Source organism: Gopherus flavomarginatus, chromosome 6, assembly GCF_025201925.1.
Source record: "Gopherus flavomarginatus isolate rGopFla2 chromosome 6, rGopFla2.mat.asm, whole genome shotgun sequence".
Classification (NCBI taxonomy): domain Eukaryota; kingdom Metazoa; phylum Chordata; order Testudines; family Testudinidae; genus Gopherus; species Gopherus flavomarginatus.
The window spans coordinates 99852303-99879720 of record NC_066622.1 but is presented as its reverse complement, the minus strand read 5'-3'; the positions used below and the strand labels follow the sequence as shown (position 1 = coordinate 99879720).

At 43.3% G+C, this 27418-nt stretch overlaps 1 protein-coding gene across 1 annotated transcript; it reads right to left on the bottom strand.

The window, feature by feature from the left end:
• OIT3 (oncoprotein induced transcript 3) lies at positions 1-27418 on the bottom strand. Its single transcript, XM_050959493.1, has 9 exons — positions 27355-27418; positions 23282-23656; positions 20990-21100; positions 17198-17320; positions 14680-14802; positions 10060-10220; positions 7406-7821; positions 2813-2912; positions 1-892 (listed from the first exon to the last, which is right to left on the bottom strand). The coding sequence occupies exons 1-9, from the start codon at positions 27416-27418 to the stop codon at positions 710-712; spliced, it is 1656 nt and encodes a 551-aa protein (XP_050815450.1). The 3' UTR covers positions 1-709.

Sequence of the window (27418 nt, the reverse complement as noted above, 5' to 3'; positions counted from 1 at the left end):
ACTAGTGGGACAGGATTAGGGGGAAGAGAGATGAAGAAAAGATACACTAAATAGAGAGAAACATATTGTAAAAAATGTATGTAATTGTCAGAGGAAAATATAAAACTAATTTTATGAAATAATTCTTTTAAAATATGCACATTTGCCTGCAACAATTCTGAGCTTTAGCTGCATATTACTGTTCTTTTACAGCTTCAAAGAGTCTGCATATTTGAGATATATATTTATATGTATTTTATTAACCCCCCTTCAGAACCTTGATGTCACCCTCACCGCACACACAGACTTATCACAGGAGTTGTTCAGTATGTGTGTCAGGCTCCTGGCACTGCTTGTATTGTCCTTGGAAAATAAAGCATTAGCAGCATGGTTCAAAATGTGTTTAAACACTGGGAGGTTTGCAAACAGTTCAGAAAAACGAAGGCAGGTAACATTTTGGGCCTATAACTGAAATGTCTCCCTTTAATTGACAGAAATGCAGGCACAGCTGTATTACACAGCAGATCAGATTACATATGGAGGGGCTGCCTCTTGTGTCTAATATAGCTTCACAAAAGTAAATAACTGTCAGGCTACTATGAAACACGATAATAGGCTTATGCAGGGCTTTACCAAACACTTTTTTCACATCATCAAAACCCATGCGACAAAACATCAGTAGGGAGGGAGGGCAGGTTCTTGGGTAGTACACTGTGGTGGTGAGAGAGTGCTACTCATCCATGTCGATTCTAATGGGGCCACCTGTCAGGATATGGTTTGCCATGTGATTGGTTTCCTCCTCCTCTTCCTCCATCCCAGCTGACCTGCGCATTCGTCTCCGACACCCCTGGGCACAGCGAGACCTCTCCTCCAGCACACCACACACAAGGATGCGGCAGTGCAAGAACACTTCCTGCAGGATTGTGAAAAGGCAGGGAGCTGGCAGTGTGAAGAACCATGGGGCTGGCTGTCACATAAGCAGTGTTGCCAGCTCTCACAATATTATGTGATTTTTTTTTTAATGATTCCCATCATCCATCCCAAACTTGCAAACTATTGTCCTTCTCCAAGATGGACACGATCTCCCATTACTAAAGGGACTGAAGCCACAGGCCGCCCTCACTGCCATGTCCCTTTAACCTTTAGAGGAGAAAATGAGGCTGCTCCCAGCAAAAATAGCAGCCCTGTTTGTTTGTAGCCTAACTGAGCTCAGAGAAGATGGTGGCCCCTTTAATCACTGTGTAAGGGGCAGGCAGGGGAAAGAGAACATGAAGGTGCTGGGAATGAAACTGAAGGGGCAATACACATAAGGGAGAATTTGTCAGGAAACAACAGGAAATTATGAGGAATCAGGGGACTGGGGGGAGCATAAGGCAGAGGGAGAGAGTGCAGTGGAATGTGGCATGAGCCGGGAGGGCAAATGTGAGGAGTAGAAGACTGTGAGGGGATAGGGAAGGCAAACAGGTCAATGTAGAGTGAGGGGGGACAGGAGACTCTGGGGGACCATGGAAGGAGGATGTGAGTAGCAGCTATAATTTCTAGACAGCAAGGAAGAGGGAGTGATGGAATGGCAGCTCCCTGTGCCCCAGATGATAGGAGAGGATGGTAGAGTCCCTCTGAGTAGTGAGCAGGACGTCCTGCATTTTTGTGCATGCAGGTAAGGTTAAATTTTGAACCTGATACTGCCAAGAACAGCTTAATGAAATTCAAACAGGTGTAGACACAAGAATAAGATAGAACAGAATCTGCAGTTATACCTCACTAGGTAGGCCAACAATTATAGGAGCTATGAATCTTCATGCTTCAGGACTAAGCTAAGTGCTTTCTGCTGTTAGGAAGAAATTGAGCCATAGTATTGCACAACTGTCAAGGCTTCCCTCGACCCCCCCACTTTCCTGTAAAAGCACCTGATCTAGGCTCTTAAACAGTGGCTCTCAAACTTTTTTATTGGTGACCCCTTTGACATAAGTCTCTGAGTGTGACCTCCCCTTTATGAATTAAAAAACACTTTTTAACATGTTTAACGCCATTATAAATGCTGGGGACAAAGCGGGGTTTGGGGTGGAGATTGACAGCTCGAGACCCCCCACGTAATAACCTCACGACCCCCTGAGAAGTCCCCCAGTCTGAGAACCCCTGCTCTTAAAGGAAAGAACATGCTAGATTAGGCAGACCATCAATCTGTTCTGGTATGGCAATTCCTATCCCTGACTCTCTACTATTACTGTAATACTACACACACAAAGAATCAGCCCCCTGCAATGGTGAACTATGGGGGGTGGGGGCAAAAGGTCACATGACCCTCCCCAAAATGCTGGAGTGGGAGGAGGCCGGCAGCCAGGGAGATGAAGGGGCAGGGCCAGAGCCTCTCCTCTTCTGGCCATGCTGCCTGGTGCGGCATGCAGCGGTTGCACTCTCCCAGACAGCCTCTGGCCACGCTGCTTGCCAGGCAGGCAGCATGGCTGGAGGCTGCCTGGAAGGGTGCAGCTGCTGCATGCTGCACCAGGCAGCGTCCCAGGCCAACAGGCTGTCTGGGAGAGTGCTTTAGTGTGTGGCTCCACACATGCTAGGAGGACTGGAGCAGACTCTCCCCACCCCCCGCCAGGAAACATGGGGTCGGTAGGGGACGGGGAGAATGCAGAGCCCCTGGGCTGGGGGCAGGGATGAGTCACATGGGGGGGGTCATGTGGGGAGTGGGGCGGGGAGGAGTCACCCCTTTAGCTGGTGCCCCCTTTGTGTCCCTCCCACTAGTCGCTCCCCCATGGACAGTCTCCCAATCCAGTTAGGGGCTGGTTTAATGTCTGCCTGAGAAGTAATTTTGTTTTGAGCTCACCTTGTTGTCTTTACCCACAAACTTGAACACAGGGACCTGGAAGTGCTTAGTGAGATGATCCTTTGACGTGTATTGTTTCACAGAGTCATCAGAAACACAACTGAAGAAAGGAGAGGGAGAAGGTTTAATAGCTTTCACAGAGGTGGAAAAAAGGTATTCCAACCTATTTAGTCATCTAGTTACCATCCATATTACTTTGTCTTTGGCCACCGCAGAACATTCAAGAATGAAGACAAAAAACAACTGTGGTGACTGATAGCATCGCCAGCACAGTTCTGCAGCAAAGGAAACTGGCAGAATGCACACAACTAATAATGCTGCATACACCCACAATCAGAACATCTGCCAGAGAATTGCAATCAAGTTTATCCTCAGTTCACCTTTCTGGGCACCAGAGTCTGCAGTGGTCAGTAAAGATGTACAGATTCAGATATTTGCTGAATTATTTAAAAAAATATGTCATAATTAAAGGGACACTGAGAAGATAGAAATCATTTACTTTCAAAGAAAATGTCCTTATCTGTGTTACTAAAATTTCTTAGATCATTAAAAACAAAGCATTTTTCAAATCTAATGTACTTTTCACTATTTATGCTTTTGTTTACTTTTTGCATTTCTTCAGTGTAGCCTGTGAAACTACACTGATCAACTTCTCCATGTCTGCCCAATTTCACATTCAGCATCTCATGCTCTAGGACAATATGTTTGTGTTAGGGTTCACAGGAAGCCAGAAAGGGAACCTGATAACAGTATTAAAATATGTTAAGGGCTGGTACAAAGAGATGGTGATCAATTGTTCTCCACGTCCACTGAAGGCAGGACAAGAAGTAATAAGCTGAATCTGTTGCAAGGGGAATTGAGGTTAGATTCCTTTCTAACTGTAAGGATAGTTAAGTACTGGAAAAGGCTTCCCAGGGAGGTTGTGGAATCCCATCCCTGTCATGGGAGGCTTTTAAGAACAGGTTAAACAAAAACTGCTCAGGGACAGTGTAGCATACTTGGTCCTGCCTCAAGACTGGGGCCTGGACTAGAAGACCTCTTGAGGTCCCTTCCAGCCCTATATTTCTATGAACACTACAGGAGAACGGTTAATTGTTTTTACAGAACTTAAATTTGGAGCCTGAACTATACAACAGTTTAGAGCTAGATATAGAACTAACAAAAAAATTGTAATGTTTTTTATTTAATAGAAGTTCTTGTTGATTATTACAATGCCCTGCCAATTTAAAAAGGCACAAATTCTACTCTGCTGTTGTACTGCATTACAACACAGCATGTCCTCTTCCACAAACTAATCTCAGGGAATGTGGATTTCGCATGTTATAAAAGAGGTTGTGATGGAAATGGTGGAGGGTAGAGGAACAAAACTTGAAATACTATAGCCTGACTTTTAAACAGACAGCCACAGTAAACTATTTTGATGAATTGTTGAAAATGATTACACAGTATAGTGTATTCATTTAAGAAAAAGAAAAATAATTAACTCTGTTTATGCAGAAATTTTCATTTAAAAACCTTTGGGATAGTCAGCCAGTTAGGTTCCTCAGCCTGCAGAATGTTGCTCTCTTTAGCAGAGTTCTGCATAAACTGGATTCAATAGCATGCATTGCACTATATAACTGTTGGAACGATCAGTTTGTCGAATTGAGGAGGGGTGAAGAAAAGAGACAAATACAAATTAATAAAAATCACTGTTATTTAGTTCATCACTTGTTTTATTTCAGGCTGTTCTCAAAATATGGTCGAAGTGTCAGTTTAGAACTCCTAGAACTGCCCATCTGAACTGCCCACTCCTAGAACTGCAATATTCAGATGTCCCCATGGTGGACAAACATCAGATGCTATTGGATTGTTTATTATAAAGTGGCTTTTAAACTCATAGCTCCTAATTGACTATGAAGGAGCCAATTTAAAGAGTTTTTCTTTATATGATAATAATGAAAGGGCCACCTTTAAAGAGTGTTATTAACAGATTTATACTGGAACCGTCTAAAAATATTTGAGCTGGGTTAAATCAAGCCCTTCTTAAAAGTCCTGGACTATGATTTGATTATAATGGACCCACTTTAAACCACAGGGTCTTGGATATACACACTGGAGAGCTATAATATTTGTTTTCTCTACAACCAGCTTGTTGCTTTTTTAGAGGCACACACAATAGGGATACTAAAAACATACTTTAAATATAAGTTTAGGGCTGCCCTGCTGGTCTAGTGGCAGGATGTTGTACTGCAACACACAAGGGGTCTGAGCAGGGTTGCAGGAACAATTTCTATAGGGGAGTGCTGAAAGCCATTGAACCAAACTATAAACCCCATATATGATGGAAACCACGTCAAGCCAGGGGGCGTGACAGCACCCCCAGAACCCTAGTTCCAACACCCATGAGTCTGAGTTAATCCCCCACCATTCAGTCAGGTTGCACTCAGCCTCTGAAGGGACACAGCCCCTTTCAGAAGTGAGGTGGTGGGCTCCAAAGTAAGGTACATTCAGCACTTGTCAGCTGGGGGATTTGGGGTGGTGGAAAATAAGTAAGGGAAGGATGCTCCCTAAAAATATTTCAAGTCCTTATACAGTATTTTATTTAAGAATTTCTAAGTCACAGTTGCCTTGCAGACCTGATGGTGGTTAATTATCTAAACTAATTAAAAGGCTTGTCTTTTATCTTTAGGATTTTGTCTATGGGGGGATTAAGGGATGTTGGACTGAGTACTATTTTGAGCAAGAATGAGCGTTTTTTAGCATGGGCAAATCACTGGTATAGTCTATGAAGTTTACTTTTTAATTGATGCAAAAGCAGCTAAAACAGTATGCAGTGTGCCCATGCAGAGTAATTTGATAGGGAATAGTAATCTTGACAGGACTATACAGACTGAAGTCAGAATGGTGTCTGTTCCACCACACTTAATGTCATATCTTTTCTGTAAAGTTTTGTTGTCCTGTAAAGTATAAAAATAGCAGAGGGGTTGTTGGTACCTCCTTCCTATGAAGAGAAAATGCCAGTGACTGCTTACAGGAGGAACCCCCTGGACCCATCATAGTCAAGTGCAAATCTGCCGCTGTAATGGATTAGAGACCTCACCATTCAATTCTCCTTTCTCCCCATTCAGTTCATGTTCCTCCTTTTTCCAATACTGACCATTTTCAGCAATGTTCTCAAGTGTTGGTGATTAATGGATGTTTGGAGCCCCAAGAATACAAGTGCCCAAAGTCATTGCTAGGAGATCTGATAAACAAGTTATTCCATTATGATTTGGTGCATAAAGCACAAAAGTAGAAGTGCATCAGTGACTTAAGTGCAACTGATGCATCAAGCACAGAGTACAAGAGCCAACGTGTAGCTTACCATTGGTTACCGAGAGAGAAGCACTACACACTGCTGCAGTAATAATGCATTAAAGTTAGACAAATTGAAGTAAAACACAAACACAAAGCAAAAAAAAACACCCAACTCAAATCCTCCCTGCTACTTTTAAAATATCAGCCTATGAAACTTTTGCCTCATTAATTGTCATGGTGGATGACTTATTTCTTCAACAGCCAGGTTATTGCATAAACCACTGTTATCTTTGCAGGCTGATGGGCAGACACTAGATTAGATTTAACTAATTACCAGAGTCCCTGAACTAGTAGCTGAATGTGTGCATCCTGGATATTACTTTTACTGGACTTTGTCCCCTGAGTCATAGCATACAACCGTCACAATACTGTGAAATTTGCATTAGGATGTTGCAATGCCATTCTGACTGGCAACACCACGATGCAAACATCCTGAGACAACATCATGCGAACACTAAAATGATTCTAAACATGTCAGAACATATGACAATCCTGTCAAAGCTGGGACTTATCTTATGAAACATCAGAACACTCAGCAAAGCTACTTGGAACCTGTTGTGCCACTATCATTATTAGATGTCCCTTTACAGACCTCGGAGGTCTGCTCTAAGCTTTTTATTAACATTCCCCTGAGGACTTGGCCCACTGGCAATTGCCAGAAAATTGCTCCCATAATTAAGTGACCTGTAGCCCACTGTGTCTATAGTGATAGCCAGATAGACCATTAGGTGGCAGGTGTAAGCTGTGAGATAAGCTCAGCAAAGCTCCTAGAAGCCCCAGTCATGGCAGAACTTTTGGCTCATAGGGTAAAAATGACTGCTAATGGAATACAAAGAGATTTGGTTCCACAGGCTTAGCTGCGCACAGAATAAACCCAGTCACAGTAAAGGGATTCAACTCATTGGTTAAGTAAGCTTTAGTGTTTGGTCACCAGCTGGCACACAAAGAGGGCCACATGGTTTTTCTGCAGGAGCCAAGTTATAGAGACAGATACACAACAACAATATGCAACAGTTATTTATGCTGCCTTCCTTTTGGTCTCTCCAGACTTCTTACTATGTGGGTGGTTTTGCATTGGTAGCAATGGCTGTTGGCAATTACTCTGAACATGTCCTGACCAGTAGTCTAGATTTTGCCTGTCTGTGGAGGAGTGATGGTGTTTTCTGTTTCCTCTATGTGCCCTGTGACCCAGATGGCAAATGGTATTGGGGTTAAATATCAGACAAACAAGGGAAGTAAAACTGTGACACTTGCCCATCTTGAATTAAGTAGTACTTCAGGATCTCATCAATTTTTGAGGTGGGGGTGGCGAAGCAGCTCTCTACCAGTGTCTCTAGCCCACTCACGTGCACCATGGGCTCGATCCCAAAATACAGCGAGTCGCGAAGCTTGAGGGTAGGGAGAGAATCTCTGTAGGGCTCGTCAAACTCTTTGTCTTTGAAGATCTCGAGGGTAAAGGGGAAGACGCCCCGGTTGCGGCTCATGATTTCCAGAGGGGAGTTCTTCAGGTTGGTGACGTAGCCCTCAGAGATGGTGTACTGACGGGGGAACTCACAGGTCACAGGGATCAGCAGCTTGCTGGTGCGGACGATGATGTCCCCATTACTGCCAGGTGTCTGCTTGGGCAAGCCGGTCACCATATTGGTAGCAATGATTTTATCATTTACTACCTGCAGCACAACAATGGGAGGTGGGAAGGGGAGGAAGATCATCACAACACGAAGCAACTGGAAACATCAGGGATCAAACAGGACCTTTATTTTTTAAAATCTGTTTGATTTTGGACACAAGAGTCAGAGACTGGGTTTCTCTTGCTATTCCTGCTCTAACAAACTGCAGTCAATAAAATTATAAGCTGCACCCACAGTCACCCTCATCTTTAGTAGGAGCCATGGACACTATCTGATTAGAATGAGGCACTTGGATAAAAACATTATGCTTGGACATGCAGTGTCCCTGGACTGGAGGTCTGTATTACAGATGGAGGCCAAGGCCATGCAACTGGCTACACTATTCACGCTGCGATAGGTGTAGCCCTCTGGCTCCTGAGAAGTTGCCAGTAATGAGGACACCCCTCCTGTGTTCCCTTCTGACTGCATTTCTGCAAACGAGTCAGCTACTGGGTGACAGAGCATAAAAACTGGCCTTTCCCTCAAGGACCAAGGTCAAGCCCACTCAGAGGCCCTACTTGAACTGAATGTAGTAGTCTCAGTTCAGTCCTCGATACTGCCAAATGTACATTACAAGGACTGAGCCAATAACGGAGAGGGAACCAACCCTCACATACAGAGTTTGGTGGCCCCTCTAGACCTGGGCTGAGGTTGTTTGCATGGCAGCAGGAAAAGATTCTCTCACTGCAGCTTCCACACAGTAATTTGTGGCTAAAATCCCTAGAAAATGCCTGCTTACTCCACTATTTCAAGCAAAAAATATGTGCACACACATAAAAACAGATATTGTGAAAGATGGGCCCTCAAAGGCTCTTTCTGAACTGAAATTTCTCCCTTATGTTCTTTGCTGTGATTGTTGAAGTACAGCCTAACGAGCAGCTTGATTCCTGTCCCAGTTCCTCTCCTCCTGACCTGAAAGTGCTAAGGAAAGAGGGTAGTCGGACTCCAGAGAGAGGGAATACCCTTCAGTCCATTCCTCCTTGGAAAAGGGATGAGACCTGCCATGTGGGGGCCTTCTATGATATGGTGGGTGAATAGTTGAGAGGAAGTGTGTAGAAATACTCAAGTTTCCATAGAAGATATGCATATAGCCAGTATTTTCTGTATTTGTCTCCCACAAATGCACAGTATTCACAGAGGTGAAAGTAACTTAAAGGACTTAACAGTGCTCTGGAGTCCTTAGGAGGGGGAGGGGCCTCTACTGGAAGAGGTGTGGCCTCTACCGGAAGAGGCGGGGCCTTTGGAGCCCCAGGCACTTTAAATCACCCTCGGAAGGGGCCCCAGCCTCTGGAGGAGCTTTAAAAGGCCCAAGGCTCAACTGCAGTAGCAGAGCTGGGAGCCCCTGGCCCTTTAAATCACCGCCAAAGCCCCACTGCCGCTACCCTAGGGCTCCAGCAATGGGGCTTGGGTGGTGATTTAAAGGGCCCTGGAGGGAAGCAGTGGAAGCCCCGAGCCCTTTAAATTGCTACCTGACCTGCGCTGCTGGAGCCCCGGGATAGCAGCGGCAGCTGGGGGCTCAGGCGGTGATTTAAAGGGCCTGGGGTTCCAGCTGCCACTACCACCCTGGAGCCCTGCTGCCAGAGCCCTGGGGTAGCGGTGGCGGTGCTGCAGTGGCAAGTTAAAGAGCCTGTGGCGGTAGCGGTGGCCGAGCCCCTGGCCCTTTAAATCGCCACCTGAACCCCGACACCGCTACCCCAGGGCTCTGGGAGGCTCTGGGGATGATTTAAAGGGCCCGGGGTGGTAGTGGCTACTGGAGTCCTGAACCCTTTAATTCGTCCCCAAAGTCCTGCTGCCGGATCCCTGGGGAGGAGGCAGCGGGCGGGGCTCCGGCGGCTATTTAAAGGGTCTGGGGCTGTGGTACCGGGGCGTACTGGCTTACTTTCACCCCTGGGTATTCATCTTATAACATGGCTACTAGGAGCTTAGAGATCAGATTGTCTGAGAGAGGTTCTACTTGTACAATAAGAAACTTTATGAAACACAGATGAACTGGATACCCACACAGCTCAGTCAGTTAAGAGTTTGGATTCACAACTCACATGACACATCCAGAGTGGGAACATTTACTGAGGGCTCAATCCTGCAGCACTTCCCCATATCAGTTCTCTTAGTGACCTCAGTACAGCTACTCATGTCAATGAGGATTGGGCCCCAGCTGACCCTACGCTTATCCCCAGTCCATACACGAGTAACGAGAACAATGATGATGACAAAGCCGATGGTGATGAGGATACGTACATCTACAACAGTGCCACAGGACTTCAAAGAGAAGTTGATGTTGACATGAGTGCCATTGGATACTCCTTTGCAGGAAGCATTGCTGAGAGAAAGATCCAGCCCTCCAACCAGATCCTTGGGGATGCTCACCTCAATGGAGGTGGACTTGCACAGCACTGGAACTGCAAGAAACCCCCCCAGCACAATGATCAGCACAGCAAATCTGCCAAGTGAGGTAGAGAAGGCCTCTGCATACCATTACTGGTGGGGTGACCAGATGTCCTGTTTTTGAAGGGACACTCCCATTTTTGGGACTTTTTCTTACATAGGTGCCTATTGCCCCCCCATCCCCTGTCCCATTTTTTTCACAGTTGCTATCTGGTAACCCTAATTACTGGGAATGCAGGGGAGAGTACATGTCCTATTTGTGACCAGGCTGCCTTTCACTCCCATTCCAGTGTTTCCTTAAATGGCCTTTTATTGGCCTACAAACAGTTTGTTTTGATCTCTCTGCTCAGACAGGGGAACTGTATATTTCATATTTCAGCTTTTTAGATGCCCCAAAGAGCAGTTTTTCCTCTTCATGGGGCAAATCTGTACCCATGAGTCTGAGAGCTGCATTTAATGTGCATCTCCTGCATTGCTGGGATCCGGTAGAGGTCTTTGCCCTTTTGTTCAGTTATGATTATTCAATACAAGTGATTTTTACCCTACTGTTTTCCAGACTAACACTAAGCATTTTAGCCAAAGTATTGTATCACATTATCTTCCTCATCCCTTTTAATTACAGAGTGTTTTAAGTTATTGTGGAATATGGTGAGGTTTTGCTCTTCCCCCCCATTTCATTTTATGTCCTGTCCACACCCCAAACTTCCTCACTGTTCCAATCCATGTTTACCCCCCAAATTCTCCACTTGGCATATTGGAACCAAGAAACTGAAACAATTTCCATCCTGGCTGGACCAGCAGCAGAAGACAGAATTGAAGAGACTGAAGTTTTTGTGGGAAGAGCTTAATTACTGTTTTTCAAATTACTCTTATTTAGTCAAGGCCTGGATGATATCATTAACAGTGTAATGTTCTGGCAAGACCCCTGCATGTTACTGGCAAGGATTTTGTAACAACCCAAACAGAGCCATCCTTGAAGAATCTATCTCAGGTAGTATACAAGTCCCAGAACATGCTATAACAAGACTTTGGGAGGGGTTAATTCATCCTGTATAGATGTCCAGCCAGAATGGATGTGTTTGGAAAGACCATTAGAATCAATATTTAATGTAATACATTTGGTAATGATTAGCAAACTCATTCTTCGTCATGCCAAGCCACTTGGACATCCGGGATTTGAAAAATTCAACTTGAACATTTTTGAGTTTGAACTCTATTAAAGAGAAACTGGGGAAAGATGAGCAGAGATGGAGCAGAGTGAAAACAGGCTAGAGAGAAACTGTTAAAAAGAAGTGTGTATAGGAGAAAATATTTTCATTAAAAAATAAATACTATATGTACACCCTATACACAGGGAACCCACTTAATTTTAGGGGAGGCTTTCTGCTTCTTATGCGTAGCCCAGATTTCCCCACTTAGCTAGAAAAGATAGAGAATTTGGGAATTATTTAGTTTTAAGTTACAGGAGAAAACATTCTGCAAATTCACTAATTTGGCAGACTCAGGCAACTCAGAAAAATAATTTAACACTTCCCACTCCACAAGGTTTGCCTCTCTAATTCCAAGCTACTTGGGTCTGGGATACAACTAGTGTCATTGAAGTATAATTTTTTCCCCCGAGTGAACATTTATGCTATACAAGCAGCAATATTTTTAACACTCACCGAGTCATTATAGAGAATAACAGTTTTATTAAAAGCCATCATTTTTGGTGTGATGTGCCAAATAACAAGCAATGTTCCCAGAGCCATGTGCTCTCTAACTGCCATCACTAAGAGGGAAGCAGAATTAAATAAAAAGGAAATCTCAGAGCTCCTGCTCTGTTAGAAAGACAAGATGGTGAGAAATAATCAATAATCAAACAGCACAGGACAAAAGAAAGGACAAATCTTATTTTCAAGATTCTACAGGGATACTGTGAAACCATTTCCACTGTCTCCAGAAAGCTAAAACTGTGTAGAAGTGATGAACTCAGCCTTACTTTAGGACTTTTATTAACACTATCAGCTAACCCTTTGACAAATGAGGAAGCCAAATGCTTTTAAACTGAGATAGGCCAGAGCAAGAGAGTTTGGATCCAGGTTGCATTTCTTCAAAGTTCAGGAGCATTTGGATCCAGGGTTTTGGTTTAGACACATCTCTATTTTTTAATGCTGTTACTTTGACATACTAAGTGGAGAGGAGAAGAAAATCCTTACCACCTGAGTTCTGGGCTAGGGCGATGCAGGCTTCTGTGTATTCTAGACTAAGTGGGAATCCATGAATCCATAGAACACTTAAAACTAAAACAGGTTTCACTACTATCAATAAATCAGCTTTGGATCCAAATTAACTCATCCCCCACTGGTAGAAGACTAAAAAAAAAACAAAAAAAAGCAATGCCAACAACTCATTACTGATGAGCAACCACAAAGTAATGGAAGAATGTAACTTTGCCTACATTAGAGACATCTTTCAAAAAACTGTCCCAGTATTGACAGTACTGGTTCAATTTCACCAAAGTTAACAAATCTTGAGCCCTAAAGTAGAAGAGCTGCTGGTGTTTGAAGCACTTGAGTCATCTAATTCAGCTCACAGGAGGTCTAATCCACATACTGCTTACAATGCTGGCAGCACTGTGTCCCGAGACCAGTGTTCCATTCAGCTTCATATTGGTACATATAATAAAATTCATGTGGGTTCAGAGTGTAGGAGAGGGCTCAGGGCTGGGGCAGAGCGTTGAGGTGCAGGGTTCTGGCTGGAGCTGTGGGCTCTGGGATGGGGCCAGGGATGAGGGGCTCAGGGCTGGGGCAGAGGATTAGGGTGCATCGGTGTGAGGGTGCTGGCTGGGGTGTGGGCTCTAGGACGGGGCTGGGGATGAGGGGCTCAGGGCTGGGGCAGAGGGTTGGAGTTGCAGGCTCTGGGTTGGGTGCAGGGGGTGAGGGCTCTGACCGGCAGTACAGGCTCTGGGGTGGGGGTGGATGAAGGGTTTGGGGTGCAGGAGGGTGCTCCAGAGCAATGGCAGTGAGAGAGGACTCCCCCAGCTCTCTTTCCCCACACCACTACCTGGGCTAGGGGAAGAGGTGCCTCTCCCCACTGCAGCAGCTCCGGGGCTGGAGCTGCAGGATAGGTGCTCCTCCCCCGGCCCTGTCAGATCCAGGCCAGGGACGGGTTCTGGTCAGGGTAGGGGAGATCCGGCAGGGCTGGATCATGGCAGAATTGGGGCCAGGAGAGGGGCGCTCCGGCAGGTAAGGGCCTCCCCTCCCCCAGCCAGTTGGGGGCCAGGCTAGGTTGGGGCCAGGGGAGAGGCGGCCCGTACTTGCCACGTCCGCAGTGCCCCTCCCCCAGCCCCAACTCTGCCATGGCTGGACCTGCCAGGGCGCCCCTCCCCTGGCCTGGACTTGCCTCCTCTGGCCAGTTGGGGGTCAGGCTAGGTTGAGGCTAGGGGAGGGGCACAGCAGGTCCCTGGGTGGGTTCCCTGAGCACCTGCGCAGTGCTAAATAGGCTGCTGCGTGGCCGCACAGCTTACAAGGAATTTAGCCCAAGACTATGGCCTATCATGATAATCAATATTGTCTCCCTGTTTCCTTGTGCTCCCTGAGTCTGTCTGTTTTTCTCTGTTGTAGTTAGAACTTGAAGTCTTTGGGTGCTAGGGCCATTTTTTTGTACAGCACCTAGCACAATGGGGGTCCATGACTGGGTCTCCTAGAGGCTACCACAATACAAATAAATTTTAAATTATTACAATAGCTATCCCTAGTTGTACATAGGGTTTGTGTATGTCCGGGAGGAAAAAAGTATTTCAATTTCAAACTGTAGCAGGAATAAATGGGAGGGGAAAATTACTTTAAAAATTATAAACATTTCTTTGACTCGACCCCCTTTTTTAAAAAATTGCAGATGATACAATACCATGAATTACGCTGAAAGGGATTGCTACATGTAGAACTATTGATATGATACAGACAAACTGCTTCAGGTTTCTGTGCAAGTCTTCCACAGTTCATTACATCACCATAAACTTGATTAGAGGTAATAAAAGCTTGTATTTCTGCAGTTATAGAAAGGTTCTGTTAAATATCTGCTTTACACCATAAACTACTGTATGTGACCATACATTTGACTGAATTTAATAAAGTAAGATTGCTTGTTCTTTAAAATGCTGAATTCCTCCACAAAATGCCCTTAACATCTGACACTAATTGGCCCCATTGTAAAATAGTAATCTCAGAAGAGGCACCATTTACCCCTTTAAACCCCCAACCTGCCTTCAAGCTAAATACTTGACTCCACAACACATGTTCTCCAGCTGGTGAGGGTGGGTGAGCAGAGGCATTATGAGCACTGGTGACCCTTCTACATCATCCAAGAGCCTAGGAGTATCCCCTTCAAGATGCACTTTAGCTCCAATGGATTAAAGATCTAAGGGTGCTTCCCTACTTTACCTACATTGCCCTGGGCTGGCTCTCTAGCAAGTGATCTTTATTGCCCTACCTTGGCAGCTGTGGTTGTCCTCTGACAGAACAAGCCCCCTTGGGCACTCGCACTGGTATGTGTCCTCCACTGCAATACACGTGTGGCTGCAGCCTCCATTGTTATTGTGGCAACCTTCAATTTCTAAGAGACAAAGTGTTGGAATTATTAATAATGTTTGAAATATTAACATGGGAAATCACCAAACACCAATTTAACCATAAATTCCTGTATTAAATCCAAAGTTTTATGCAGTTCCTCTAAATATGCCTGAAAAAGCCTAAATAAGAAGTCATTTACTACATCCCAACAGTAACAAAACATTTGATCAAGATGCTTATAAATGACCAAACCCAAAGGTGCTCAGACCAATATTGGTCGGCTCCAACGTGTTCAGGCAGGTACTAGCAATAAACTTTTTATATCCTTTAACAAACAAGGATGTCAGCGCCAATTACTGACTTCAGCTAAAAAACAGTTTGAGACAATTCACCCTTATGTACAGTCTTAATCCAGATAAGATTTACAATCACCTTTTTTCCCCAAGGCCATTTCTCCCCTCCTTTTTGATGTCCAACAGTTTTCCCATTATACCTGGGTTCACACAGGCTTGAACATTGGTGCGTGGGCTGGGGAAGGGCTGTGTTAGCTCATTTTAAGACAGATTCTCTTTGATTTAAAAGCATCTGCAGTCACCCCAACTGGTTAGAAGTCTTCTTTTTAGAAACTTCCCCTTATCTTATTAGTCATTCTTTGACCCAGACATCCTCCCTACTTTATTCCTTCTGGCCTTACCACTTACTATTTCCAAGGCTTTCCCTTCTACTTGCTAGGCAGGGTCTTTCTTTACCACACATACATATTTCCTTAATCAATCTTCAGCTCATTTTAATTCTTTACTTTTATACTTATCCTATAGAGAGAAACACTAAATGTCAATTATTCAGCTTGCAGAGTATATTTCTGGCTGTATAAAGAGCATTTTGATTAGTTTAGAGCTTTGGCAGTAAGAACTGGGTGAGATTTTACTTCAAGAAAATTTTGTGGAAACCAAAAAAAAAAAAGCATTTGTAATGTTAACAGTCACTCCAGTTTGTCAGATTTCACATTTGCTATTACTCTCTGAGTTTAACAGGGCATTAGTAGAAGCTAATGAAATTTTCCCATGTTTGCTGACTAAAAATGTGGTTCAATTACATTTTAAAAGGTGTAAAACATGCACTATATTGGATTGTTTTTAGTCTTTAGGAAAGAAGGGTCCTACTGAACCTATACTAAGTAGTGCATTTTTCTAGTATTTGTTTGGTGGGTCTGTAAAACTAAAGCATTCATGCAAAAACAGCTTAGAACACGTGTGTTTGCAAACGAAGTGTGCCTGATGAGGGCTTACCTCAGTTTACATCTGTACAATCCCACTGATTTTAATCTTTGCCATTTGGAAGGACCCTTTTGTTCTTACTGCGGAAAATCACAGCCAGGTGAAGTTTGGGGTCACATAGAATCTTAAGGTTGGAAGGGACCTCAGGAGGTCATCTAGTCCAACCTCATGCTCAAAACAGGACCAATCCCCAGATTTTTACCTCAGTTCCCCCAAATGGCCCCCTCAAGGATTGAACTCACAATTACTCCTGGGTTTAGCAAAAAACTCCTGGGTTTAGCAGGCCAATGCTCAAACCACTGCAATTTAATGGGTGAAATCAGGGCACAAATTAGCCAGTACCTCCAAGAGAGAGATGAACTATTCCTCACACATCTCAACAGAGTGATAATTCTGAATCACAATGACAACATATTTAGTATCTATCTATTTCTCTGCTAATTGTTCCCGCACACATACAGCTACTCTCTACAACTATGAGTGAAGTTTAGGATTGTAGGAGAAGCTTCAACAGAGTAAAAAAAACAAACCAGAAAACCCCACAACTCTCAACTATAACTAGGACTAACTGTTATTTTCCCATCTACCAATCCCATCCCTGTTTCACCTTTTGCCAGATTATGGCAATACAAAATCCTGCTCATCCCCTATACGTGCCCCTATTGCCCTGTCCCATGCCTCATCATTTTGTTTCCATTCCTTCATCACTGTATGGGGTGATGATCAGAGGATTATGCACAGAGTAGCTGACAGCTGTGATGGTAAGGACTCATCACTACATGATTTGCACTCAGATCATGTTTCAAGGTTATCTCCATCCTTCCTTAAAAGCCACTTATGTCTGCTAACAACGAATAAAAAATGTGTTAACAAATACAAATGTATGTTTTTATTGGAAACAATACTGTAGGAGTGGGAAGGAGCCTCTTCACCACTTCTTCTAAGTGTTTCAGGAGTAAAATTTTTGGCAAGTACAACAGTAACACAAGTTAATTTCACACCAGCTGAAAAATACTATGACTGACCAAATACTGTGGGATAATATTTATGCAGGAAATAATGTAATGATTGATGTAACTTTATGGAAGTAGGATTGTAGAAGGTGCAATTCAGAGCTGTAATTCCATGCAGCTGCCTTCATCCCTTTGCCTTTTAACTCACCTTCACAGGTTTTACCATCCTTTCCCAGTGTGCGCCCGATTCCACATTCACAGCGATAGGAGTTCTTCAGATTCACACAAAACTCACTGCAACCTCCATTATCCTGTTCACATTCATTCTCATCTGCAGGAAGCAAATACTGTAATACACAATTTTGCAACACACAGCCTGTAAAATGGGTCTGATGAACAAGGCTGCTGGTAAGAAATTGGACTTTATTTTCTGGCCTAACTCACACGAGCTAGGTCTAGGAATCAATACCCCCATCACATAACAGAGGTCGTAACCACTGACTGCAGCCAATACCTCTTCTACTCTGAGTCTGCCTTAGGAAGAAGGCTCAATATGAAGGAAAGACATGTCACTGTTTGTACACAGAAACTGTTTCACAGGGAGGATGACAGTACGTACGTGTTAATTATTTGAGAGGGGATGGAAAAGGTAAAGGTTACCTTTGAATCCCTTGGCTGAGACCCAAGAATTCCTCCTAATTTTTCCCATTTTACAACTACCCCTGAAGCCTGTAGTTTCTCTTCCCTTTTGAGCTGAAAGGCTCACTCTTCATAGGGAATCCTGGTTCTTTAAACTTGATTTACTCTTTGCCTGCATGCAATGAATACATTAAAGGGGGGTGTGTGTGACAATTTTTCTAAGTCGAGGTAAAATGACAAAGTTATCAGTCAGTCAAGCTTGGATTTTCTCCACATAGCTTGCTAGTTATTATTTACTAGCTGACAGAAGCTAAAAATAAGGAAAATGTAGTTTTAAGAGACAGCACAGAGATGAGTTCTTTTAGGTAATATTAGTCCTCATGTGTCCCACACAAACAGTTTGTAACTGGTGCCATAATCTGCTTCCACAAGTGATACAAGCTTGATGTTCTTAGCTTAAGGAATAAGCTGCAACCCATCCTTTACCCTTGAAGGGAAATGTTGAGTGAATTTAGGAGGCACAGAGATACTGCTTTTCATAGAGATAAGGCATGTTGATCAATTTCTCTCTTTTTTTTTAATGCTGTTGGTTGAAATTTAGTGCTTATGAAAATGAGAGATGATTGGGCAGGCTAGAGATAGACGTAAAGCAGGAAAAGGCTGTGCTGAGTTCTTTCAATGGCTCTGCTAAAGGCTGTACACCTTCAACGTTATCCAGCCAGAGACTCTGTAAATCTAATCTTGTAATTCCACAAAATTCTGCCCACAGACTTTAATCCTGTCTTGCTTCTAGTTCTGCTTATCAAAGCAGAGATGATCAACATGGTGATTTTATGAAGACAAGTGTCACTGAGGGGATGAGGTTGACAGACAGTAATTTCAGCTATGACAATCTGGGATTGACTCAAAGTCTCCAAGAGGTGAAAAGTGAGTGTGTCAATAGTATTATTAACCCACTAGGATAGGTTGGTCTATGGCAGGAAGCCTAAATCCTAACTCATAATTTAGTTTGCAGGTGAATGTATTTAATTTAAGGAAACTGAAAAGAATTGCAGGATCAGCAGTTCAGAACTGGGAGTCAACATTATATAACATCTGTAGTGTATTGCATAAGTCAGTCTAGTTCAGCGCTAGACAGAATTCCCAGATGCTGCTGTTTAGTTGTGGAGCTGCATTCCCAGCCCACAAGTGGCTGGAGAAGAGGGAATATCCTCAGTGAGAAAACAGATATGGGTAATTTTAGTATTAAGGCCAGACTGATTGTGTTCAAAATAAATTTCAACTTAATCACACCAAAGGATATTCATTAGAAAGATGAATGAGTCATATGGCTTTGAAGACTGCAGGCAGAACAACTGCAAATATTACTGCTGAGAGGTGGTTGTGGCATTTGGCTATCATGCAGAGGAAGTGTGGTATGGAAATCCTAGACAGCCCTGCCCATAGATCCACATCCATTGCTGTCCTTGACAGAATGTTAAACTCCAAAATTTTTAGGCAAGGGTGAGAAATCAGTGAGTTGGGATTTCCATTTTCGCCATTGTCATGGGAGACTCATCAGTGAATGGGCCCAGTCCTGCAAGTCAATGAGAGTTCTCACACAGATGGCTTGCTTGATTAGGTCCAATAAATGTTTTAATTAAATGAAGAAAAGAAAAGTAATGTAGGAGGTAAAGACAGCAGAGTCAATCCTGCAACAGGGACAAGAGTACTAAGACTCCTCAGCAAAAACTGTGTGTGGAATCAAATTGTGCATATATTTGTTGTATATTTCCTTCTGTTTTTTAGCGCTAGGAATAAATCTCTGAGAAGGCATCTTTGTGGCTTAAATATCTGCTCCCAGATGCTTATTACACACTTGAGGATCCACATGCAGTTCATGTCAGAGACCTCAGTGGCTCATGGGATTAGTAATGGGTGTACACAGACTTTCACTTTGAGATCACTGGTGAACTCCAACCCATGTTAGCAGGGATGAAGTTATTACCATCTTCTGACTGTTCAGTGACTTAAGTGAAATGGCCTGATGGCCTCAGTTCAGGAGTGAAAGATATTTACAATGCAAATCCCACTCTGACAATTATCAGTGTCAGCAAAGAAACCAACGGTTCTCTCCTCTTTAGAGCTGATCTCCCACAGCTTCAGATTGAAAGCATATTGGCAAGGCTTTAAATTTGGGAAAATTTGCACTGCTGTTCTGTGGACATATAAAGGGAATCAGTCTGCAGGGCTGTCAGTCCAGCATTTTTCTCCAGTGCTAAAATCAGTGGGGAAAAAATAACACCTCTGTCTGACAGCGTGAAGGTCAACAGAAAACACCAGCTATTTGATCAATCTTTTACCACCAGATATTTACCACGGATTTAAGTTTTAATTGACAAGTACACACCACATAGTCTAGGGACACAAGAAATATTAAAAAGAAAAATCCATACATATTTTGCAGACTAATGACAATATTGGAGAAGACTCATTCATCATTCAACTTTCACATCCATCATTATACCTAATCCCTTCTCCACCATAATCAGACCATAATGAAAAAGCCCGGGAGCAGAGACAGATCTCACCACTAGTCCTGAAGGCCAACAGACTCAGGTTCTAGTGGGCCAGAAGAGGAAGGAAGTTCCAGGGCGAGGCCCCTCCACCGAAAAAGCACCAGCCTCAGGCCACCTAAGTCCGGCAACTCTTACCTCTTGGTCACAGATTATCAGGCATAGTCTCTCTGCCTCCAAGCTACATTTGCAGAGACAGAAATCTAAAAATCCAACAGGTGATATGAAGATACTGAGTTCCAAGCCCTGGATAGGGCCCTGCAATGACAGGACGATTGTCAGCATCACCAATCTTAGCATGTAGCACTGTGACAGTGAATGTAACTGTTTGGAGGACTGAGGAATCCCACAGAGCCATGAAGGAAAAGCCTCTCATGACAGACTATGAACCTATTGTTGAATATGAATGAGCAGTGACCTTCCAAAGCAAATCACCACTGACAGCAAAGTTGCTGCCCTCTGATTAGCTCTTCATTAAACCAATAGCTGGTCCACATAGAACACAAATTCACCCTCAGTAATTATATGGCCTCAGGGACACCAGGATAATGGTCAGTTAGGTGCTGAGTCAATGGTGGAAAACTCCAAAGATGAGATCACTGACCTGAAAACAATGTGGACTTGTTACAAGCAACAAGGGGTAAAATTAGTCCCAAACATATCTGTCTCTCCACCTTTTTTTAAAAGCAATTAACTGGGAGATGAATAACTAAAAGAACAGAAAGAAAACATCAATAACTTGTTTAGTCCCTTTCTCCAGCTGGTCTCTCCTCACATTTTCTATGCCCCTCTGTTTCTGCCCTTACCAAGACAGGTCTGTCCATCAGGTCCCAGAGTTGTCCCCAAGGAACACATGCAGTCTCCGGTATCCAAGCAGGAGCCATGGCAATCCACCACATCACAGATATCATAGAAATCTACAGAATGACAAGAGCACTGTTCATCTAGAGTACTGAGAATCTAGACAACTAGTTCTACCATTAGTGCTATGAGTTTCATGCCCTCAGCTAAGTTGATAAGTTACAAGCCTGGCCTACATTAGAAAAACACTGGTCTTATTAAAATGATTTTGAATTGATCTGTTTAATCTAGTGCAGACTAATGGAGAGACATTTAAACTGGTTTAAAACTCATTTAATTTGGACTATCTTAATTTACCAAAGCAAAACTAGTTTTGGTAATTTACAGACACAATCTAAACCGATTTAAGCGAAGGTTAAACCATTTTAAGTATGTCTACATTAGAGGTTGGCACTAGTTTAACTAGACAGATTTAAAATTGATTTAGTGAAACAGTTGCAACTTTTCTAATATAAACAAGCCTACAGTTTATGCTGCATCAGTCTGACAAGCTTTTTGTGCAAGAAGAAAAGAAATCAGACATCTTCTCTCACAGGTATAAAGACATCCTCTAGGCCAAAGGATGTTTTCCTGTTTTTTATTTATGTATTTATATAAAAATTCAGGTTCCACATCTCCCTGTTTTTCCTGGAAGACTTTGTGGATGACTGAAGAACTAGTAGGTTTATGGGTTTGATTACATGGGGAAAACAGACTTTTTAAAGTTATAATTAAATAGTTGAAAGTGTCCCACAGGATCTGGAACTCACCCCAAATCATGGAGATTTCTGGATTCTGTTGTCAGCTCAGACCTCAGCCCAGTTCTGTGAAAGTCATAGGTAGGGCCCTACCAAATTCATGGTTCAATTTGGTCAATTTCATGGTCTTTGGATTTAAAAAATCATAAATTTCATGATTTCAGATATTTAAATCTGAAATTTCATGGTGTTGTAACTGTAAGGGTCCTGATTCAAAAGCGGGTAGTGGGGGGTGGGTGTTGCAAGGTTATTGTAAAAGGTGTCGTGGTATTGCCACCTTTACTTCTGCACTGCTGCTGGCAGCGGCACTGCCTTCAGAGCTGGGCGGCCAGAGAGTGGCAGCTGTTGGCTGGGAGCCCAGCTCTGAAAGTAGCACCACTGCCAGGAGTAGTGCAGAAGTAAGGATGGCATGGTATGGTATTGCTACCCTTACTTCTGTGCTGCTGCCTTCAGAGCTGGGCCCTCGGACAGCAGCCACCACTCTCTGGCTGCCCATTGCCACCCAGGCTTCTGCATTGCTGCCGATGGTGCTGCCTTCAGAACTGGGCGCCTGGCCAGCAGCTGCCACTTTACGGCCAGCTCTGAAGGTAGCACAGAAGTAAGGGTGGCAATACCATGGCCCTCCTACAATAACCTGGCAACACACACAAACACACCCTGCAACCCTCTTTTGGGTTGGGACTCCCAGTTTGAGAAACGCTGGTCTACCCTGTGAAGTCTGTATAGTATAGGGTAAAAGTATACAAAAGGCCAGAATTCACGCTGGAGACCAGAGTTCACCATCCATGATGCGTTTTTCACGGCTGTGAATTTGTTAGGGCCCTAGTCATAGGAGCTGGGCTAGTGCTGTTTTCATAGCCTAGGCTTTCCTTATTCTCTTTAAGATACCTAATTTCTAGGCACAAGGGAACTCCTCCACTTTTCAACTGTTTTGCAGCATTGTCATTGTGGAGTCCTCACTTCAGATATCAACAGTGTGAAAGGCCAAACCCTCTGGCCCCAGAACCCTCCTTTACTTGAGAGCTGGCAAGAAGCCCTACCCATGGTTTCTGCTGCCAGCTCTCCTTCTGCTGGAGGATGGAAATACCATTCACAGATTCTTAGGCCAGAACAGACCACTATGATCATCTTGTCTATAGACCAGAAGGGACCACTGTGATCTAATCAATCACCTTCTGTATAACACAGGCCATAGAGGATTTCCTGCCTAGAGTCTGAGCTCAGGGCTTGGGGAAAGACACAGAAAGCAGCCTGTTTTGCATGGCCACTGTGGGAGGCTAATGTTGGAGTGACACTTGGACTGTTTGCTGTGTTGGAGTGATTTCTGGGGGCATTCCTGCCTCTCCAACATCAGTAGGATTCCCCACCCCAAGGCAAGGGGTGGGAGTGAGTAACTAACTACCAGAAAGGGGAAATCCCCAACACAGTTGTCACTCAGAGAATCACAGAAAAGAATAAAGAGATTGTCAAAGAAAAGAAAGGACACCCATGGTTACTTACGCCCACAGTACACATGGAAGCAGACACTAGGCTTGGTTAAGCGGTAGACATAATACCCGCCGGGACATGCCTTAACATCAATCGTGGTGTTCCAGAGGCAGCAGTTCCCCTTAAAACTCGCACAGGCTTGTCTTTGGACAATGCCATCCAACTCCCTAGGGTGGCTGCCATTTAGCCAGATGGGGGCATGCGTCCCGCAGTGGTTCTCTGGGATGCAGAAGGTAGGCATGGCATCACCAGCCATGCCAGTGAAGCGGTACCACTCCCCATCAATGTGGCTATCGCATGTAGGCTGGTCACGGGAACCGTTTATCTGGTGATCAGTGTTCCTCCAAGGCTCATTCAGGCTGATATAGGCAGAGCAAGGGTCCAGGGCTGAGTCATATGATAAGAGAGAAGAGGGAGAAACCAGTGATAATCAAACCATGTTTATTGACTGGTAACTGTAGAAACCAGAAAAGAATTTCAAATTTTATTTTTCCGTTCCTGATATAGCAGAATCTTCTTAATGGACAGAGATCCCAGGGACACAGAATGATGCTGGAAAAGTGATTGTTCATTTACCAGAAGCTCAGAGGAATGAAGTATTCTTAAAGTTCAACTTAATTAATTCCTTTAAAAACAAGCAACGTAAAGGACCATTCGAGCACTTAAAACACTATATGACAGTAAGAATGACTTGCAGAGTAACTACTGTATAATGGGTACCTCGAGCATAGCAGAATGAAGTGACGTGGAAATTCAAGTTCTGACTGGTGACTAAGCTTGCAGGGAACATCATGTGGATGATTTAAGTGGATCAGACACCCCATGAATCCCTTATTTAAGCATAATTGAAATGCCTTGCATAGCATCAGTTCTTTGGCATTCATCCGCTTGCTGGGGCCACATAAGTGTCTGACCCATTGGAGTCGATTCTAATTCTCCCCCAGACTTCAGAAGGAGGAGGATCGAATTCCAAGTGGATTTTGAAGCATTTATAAAATTCATAAAAAGCATTCAACAATAGCACAGTTCACTTTTTGTCGACTACTAGTTTTCTATGGATAGAAGTCAGAAATCATCACTAGAAGTAGCTGTTAGAATGCAAGCAATAGATAGGTGGTGAACATATTCATGTTACAGTTCTACAAATGGAAAATATCTGCCTGTTACCTTGCCTATGGATCTGGCCCAGAACCTATACAAGAGTCATTAGAATCCAATATAACTGTAAACCCTCCTCAGGCAGTTCAAACTACTGTCCTTAGATTTAGCTTTCCATCACCCTGCCCCTTGTGTAGCCTTGTACTGTATGCCGGTGCAAAGTGGGTGCAAAGGGTTACCATGCTGACTTGCTAGGGTTTTACACCCACTTTTCCTAGTGTAAATTAGTACACAAGGGGCAAAGCAGTGGAAAAACTCAGGTCTCTGGCATTTGAAGACCCACGTGGACTTGTCCCAGACTACCCCAAGAAACCTGTCCACACTATTCCTTCTGCCCTTTAACACTATCCCTCCTTTGACTCAAAACATTCATTATGGTTGGTCTGACCATCTTCAGCTGCCATCTGAAACAGCCTTCCTATCATGTCTCTTCATATCTCACCTCAAAACCTACCGAATGGAGTGCTCTGAATTGGGACATGCTGGAAACCAGCATCTATTGACTTAAGTGGGAGATGTGTGTGTGCAAAATATCTAAAATGGAAGAATACTGTGCCACTGAAAACACAAAAATATTCAGTGCATTTTCATCTTTCCTGTATTTAGTCTGTTTCTAGACTAGAAGATTGGAACTTACATTTTCACAATATATGAACACCTGGTTAAGTACCACTAACCACGACTCAATTTGTCCTCTGTAAGCAGAATATATGCTAATATTTTCCTGACTAAGGAGAATTCATTACCTTCAGTAGCATTAGACTAATAAAGCCAGTCATTCTGATTAAGTACATCCCAGCCAAATAGAATACACGGTCTCTCTCTCTTTAATATAGTTCTTCCACATATTCTGTACTTTCTCTCTCTGCTATTTATTATTTAACTTAGTTTTAAAGAATGGCGTGATGCAGTTTATATGAAAGAGGCCGTTCAAAATCAACTATTGTTTTTAATAAAATATTGTAGATACTGTCTTTGTACAGTACTTATTATTGCTTCACTTGCTCTGAAATGGGAACTATAAGTGCTTTGAGAAATCGTTTAAAGATTGTCTAATTTACCTGTATCCTCTGTAAATACCTGTTTCCTTCACTGAAATGCTATCTTGCACCTTCCTATAATACAAGACTCTTAAAGGAATCTCTCACTAAACATCCTTACACCATCTGCAATCACAGACTTGTCTCATTTGGCTTTGAGTTCAGTATAACAGAAAAAAAACCCAACACCCAGCTGCAGGAGAGCTGCAAAGCTGTGAGAGGAAGCTGTAGGAGATCAGGTTTGGATTATGGAGGATAACTTAAAGAAGCTTTGGTACCATTGTTTTTAAGTGATGAGCAGAAGAACTAACAGAAAACTTGCTATCCCTCGTGTATTCCTTAGCCCTGACAAGGACTGCAAAGGGAAGCCCTCATCAGGAATCTCAGATCTCTGAAGAAACTCACTATGCATTTTCTTTTTTCCAGAGATGCCACTCTTTTAAAGCCAGTATTCCCAAAGAGATTATTTTACCTCCCAAACAAGACCAGACTTGGACCCCACTTATTTAAGGTGTCTCAATCCTTGTTTTCTTACCAGCAGGATGAACTCATTTCATGGAGGAACTAGGCTATCCCTGTATCCAGAATAGATATAACTGAAATAGCCTCTTTCACACTTACCTGGCCTTTCTCCTCAATGCTTTAGTTTCAATGACTTTCTTATCTGGGGTTTAGGATGGATTACTGTCCAAGATTAAAAACTCTGTGCTGGCAACAAAAAGGTGGCAAAGTGAGGAATTCCCTGTCCACTTCCCAATTTAGCAGCACTGAAGTTACATACAATGCAATTAGCTTCTAAATAGTGTCTTTCATAGATGGGCTAAGAAAACACTTGCCACAGAGAGCTCGTCATTAGCTAAACAGATAAGAAAGGTTTTAAAGGTGAGATTTAGAGAATGGAACAATGCAGGGACTTGGAGGGGGAGAAGGGGGAACTCCAGACTGAGGAAGCAGTTCAAGCAAAAGAACACCCCCCACCCAGACTGTGGGCAGTTTCAGGTAGGAGGGGACAATAGTGACTAAAATATTCCTTAGCCCCTAGAACGCTGAAGACTAATACAGCTATTTGCAGACAAACAGCTGCACGACCATGCAGCTACTGCCTCAGCAGGCACAGTGCTAATGCCAAAGGGTTCTTTCCGACACTGAAGCTAGTGGAAAATTTTTTGGTTTTGTTTTTTTGGGAAGGAAATTTAAATTTTTTTTCACAAGAAATGTGAAAAAGTATTTCAATTTTTTAAAATCAAAACTGCAACATTTTTACATTTCATTTTCACCCTCACCCCTTCAAACTCCCCTTTCCATTAGCTTTGTAGAGTGCTTTTGGAAATAGCACGGCCAACTTAATGCTACGAGAACATTAACTTTCATTTAAGCATTTCAATTTGTAACCTTACTGATACTACTGATTTTTGTTTGTGCACTTTAACGTATATAATTACGTAGCTCATAATCTAATAAGCATTCATGAGTGACATCTGGAGAAAGGTCAACCCTGTACATTTTGTGCAAGTGTCAGTTTCTGCTCTGAGAAGTAGTAGTAATGGGATACTGTAGTTCTCTGAACTGAGCTGTATTGCTAGATCATGTGAGCAACTAGCACAGTACCTGCCCACCCTAAAGAGAGTTGCCACCATTAATGAACATTACATTTCCCCTGCTTTTAACTACAAATAAGTGGAAATGTTGCCTGTTTAAGCAGCATCCAAACACTCTAGGACTCTCTGTGTAGAACAGGAGGCAGTAAAACTCCTCAAGATATTTTGAATACTGATTCCTGGATCTACCACTCTTTTATCCAAAAGGCACACAAGGCCTCCCAACCTAAACCCAAAAATACCATGCACACACATACTCCTAAAAGCAGCGCCACTTGTAGTTACTCACCCACTGAAGATACTGGCTGTAACTTGACATAGATACAGAAGGAGAAAAACAAGTACTGGAACAT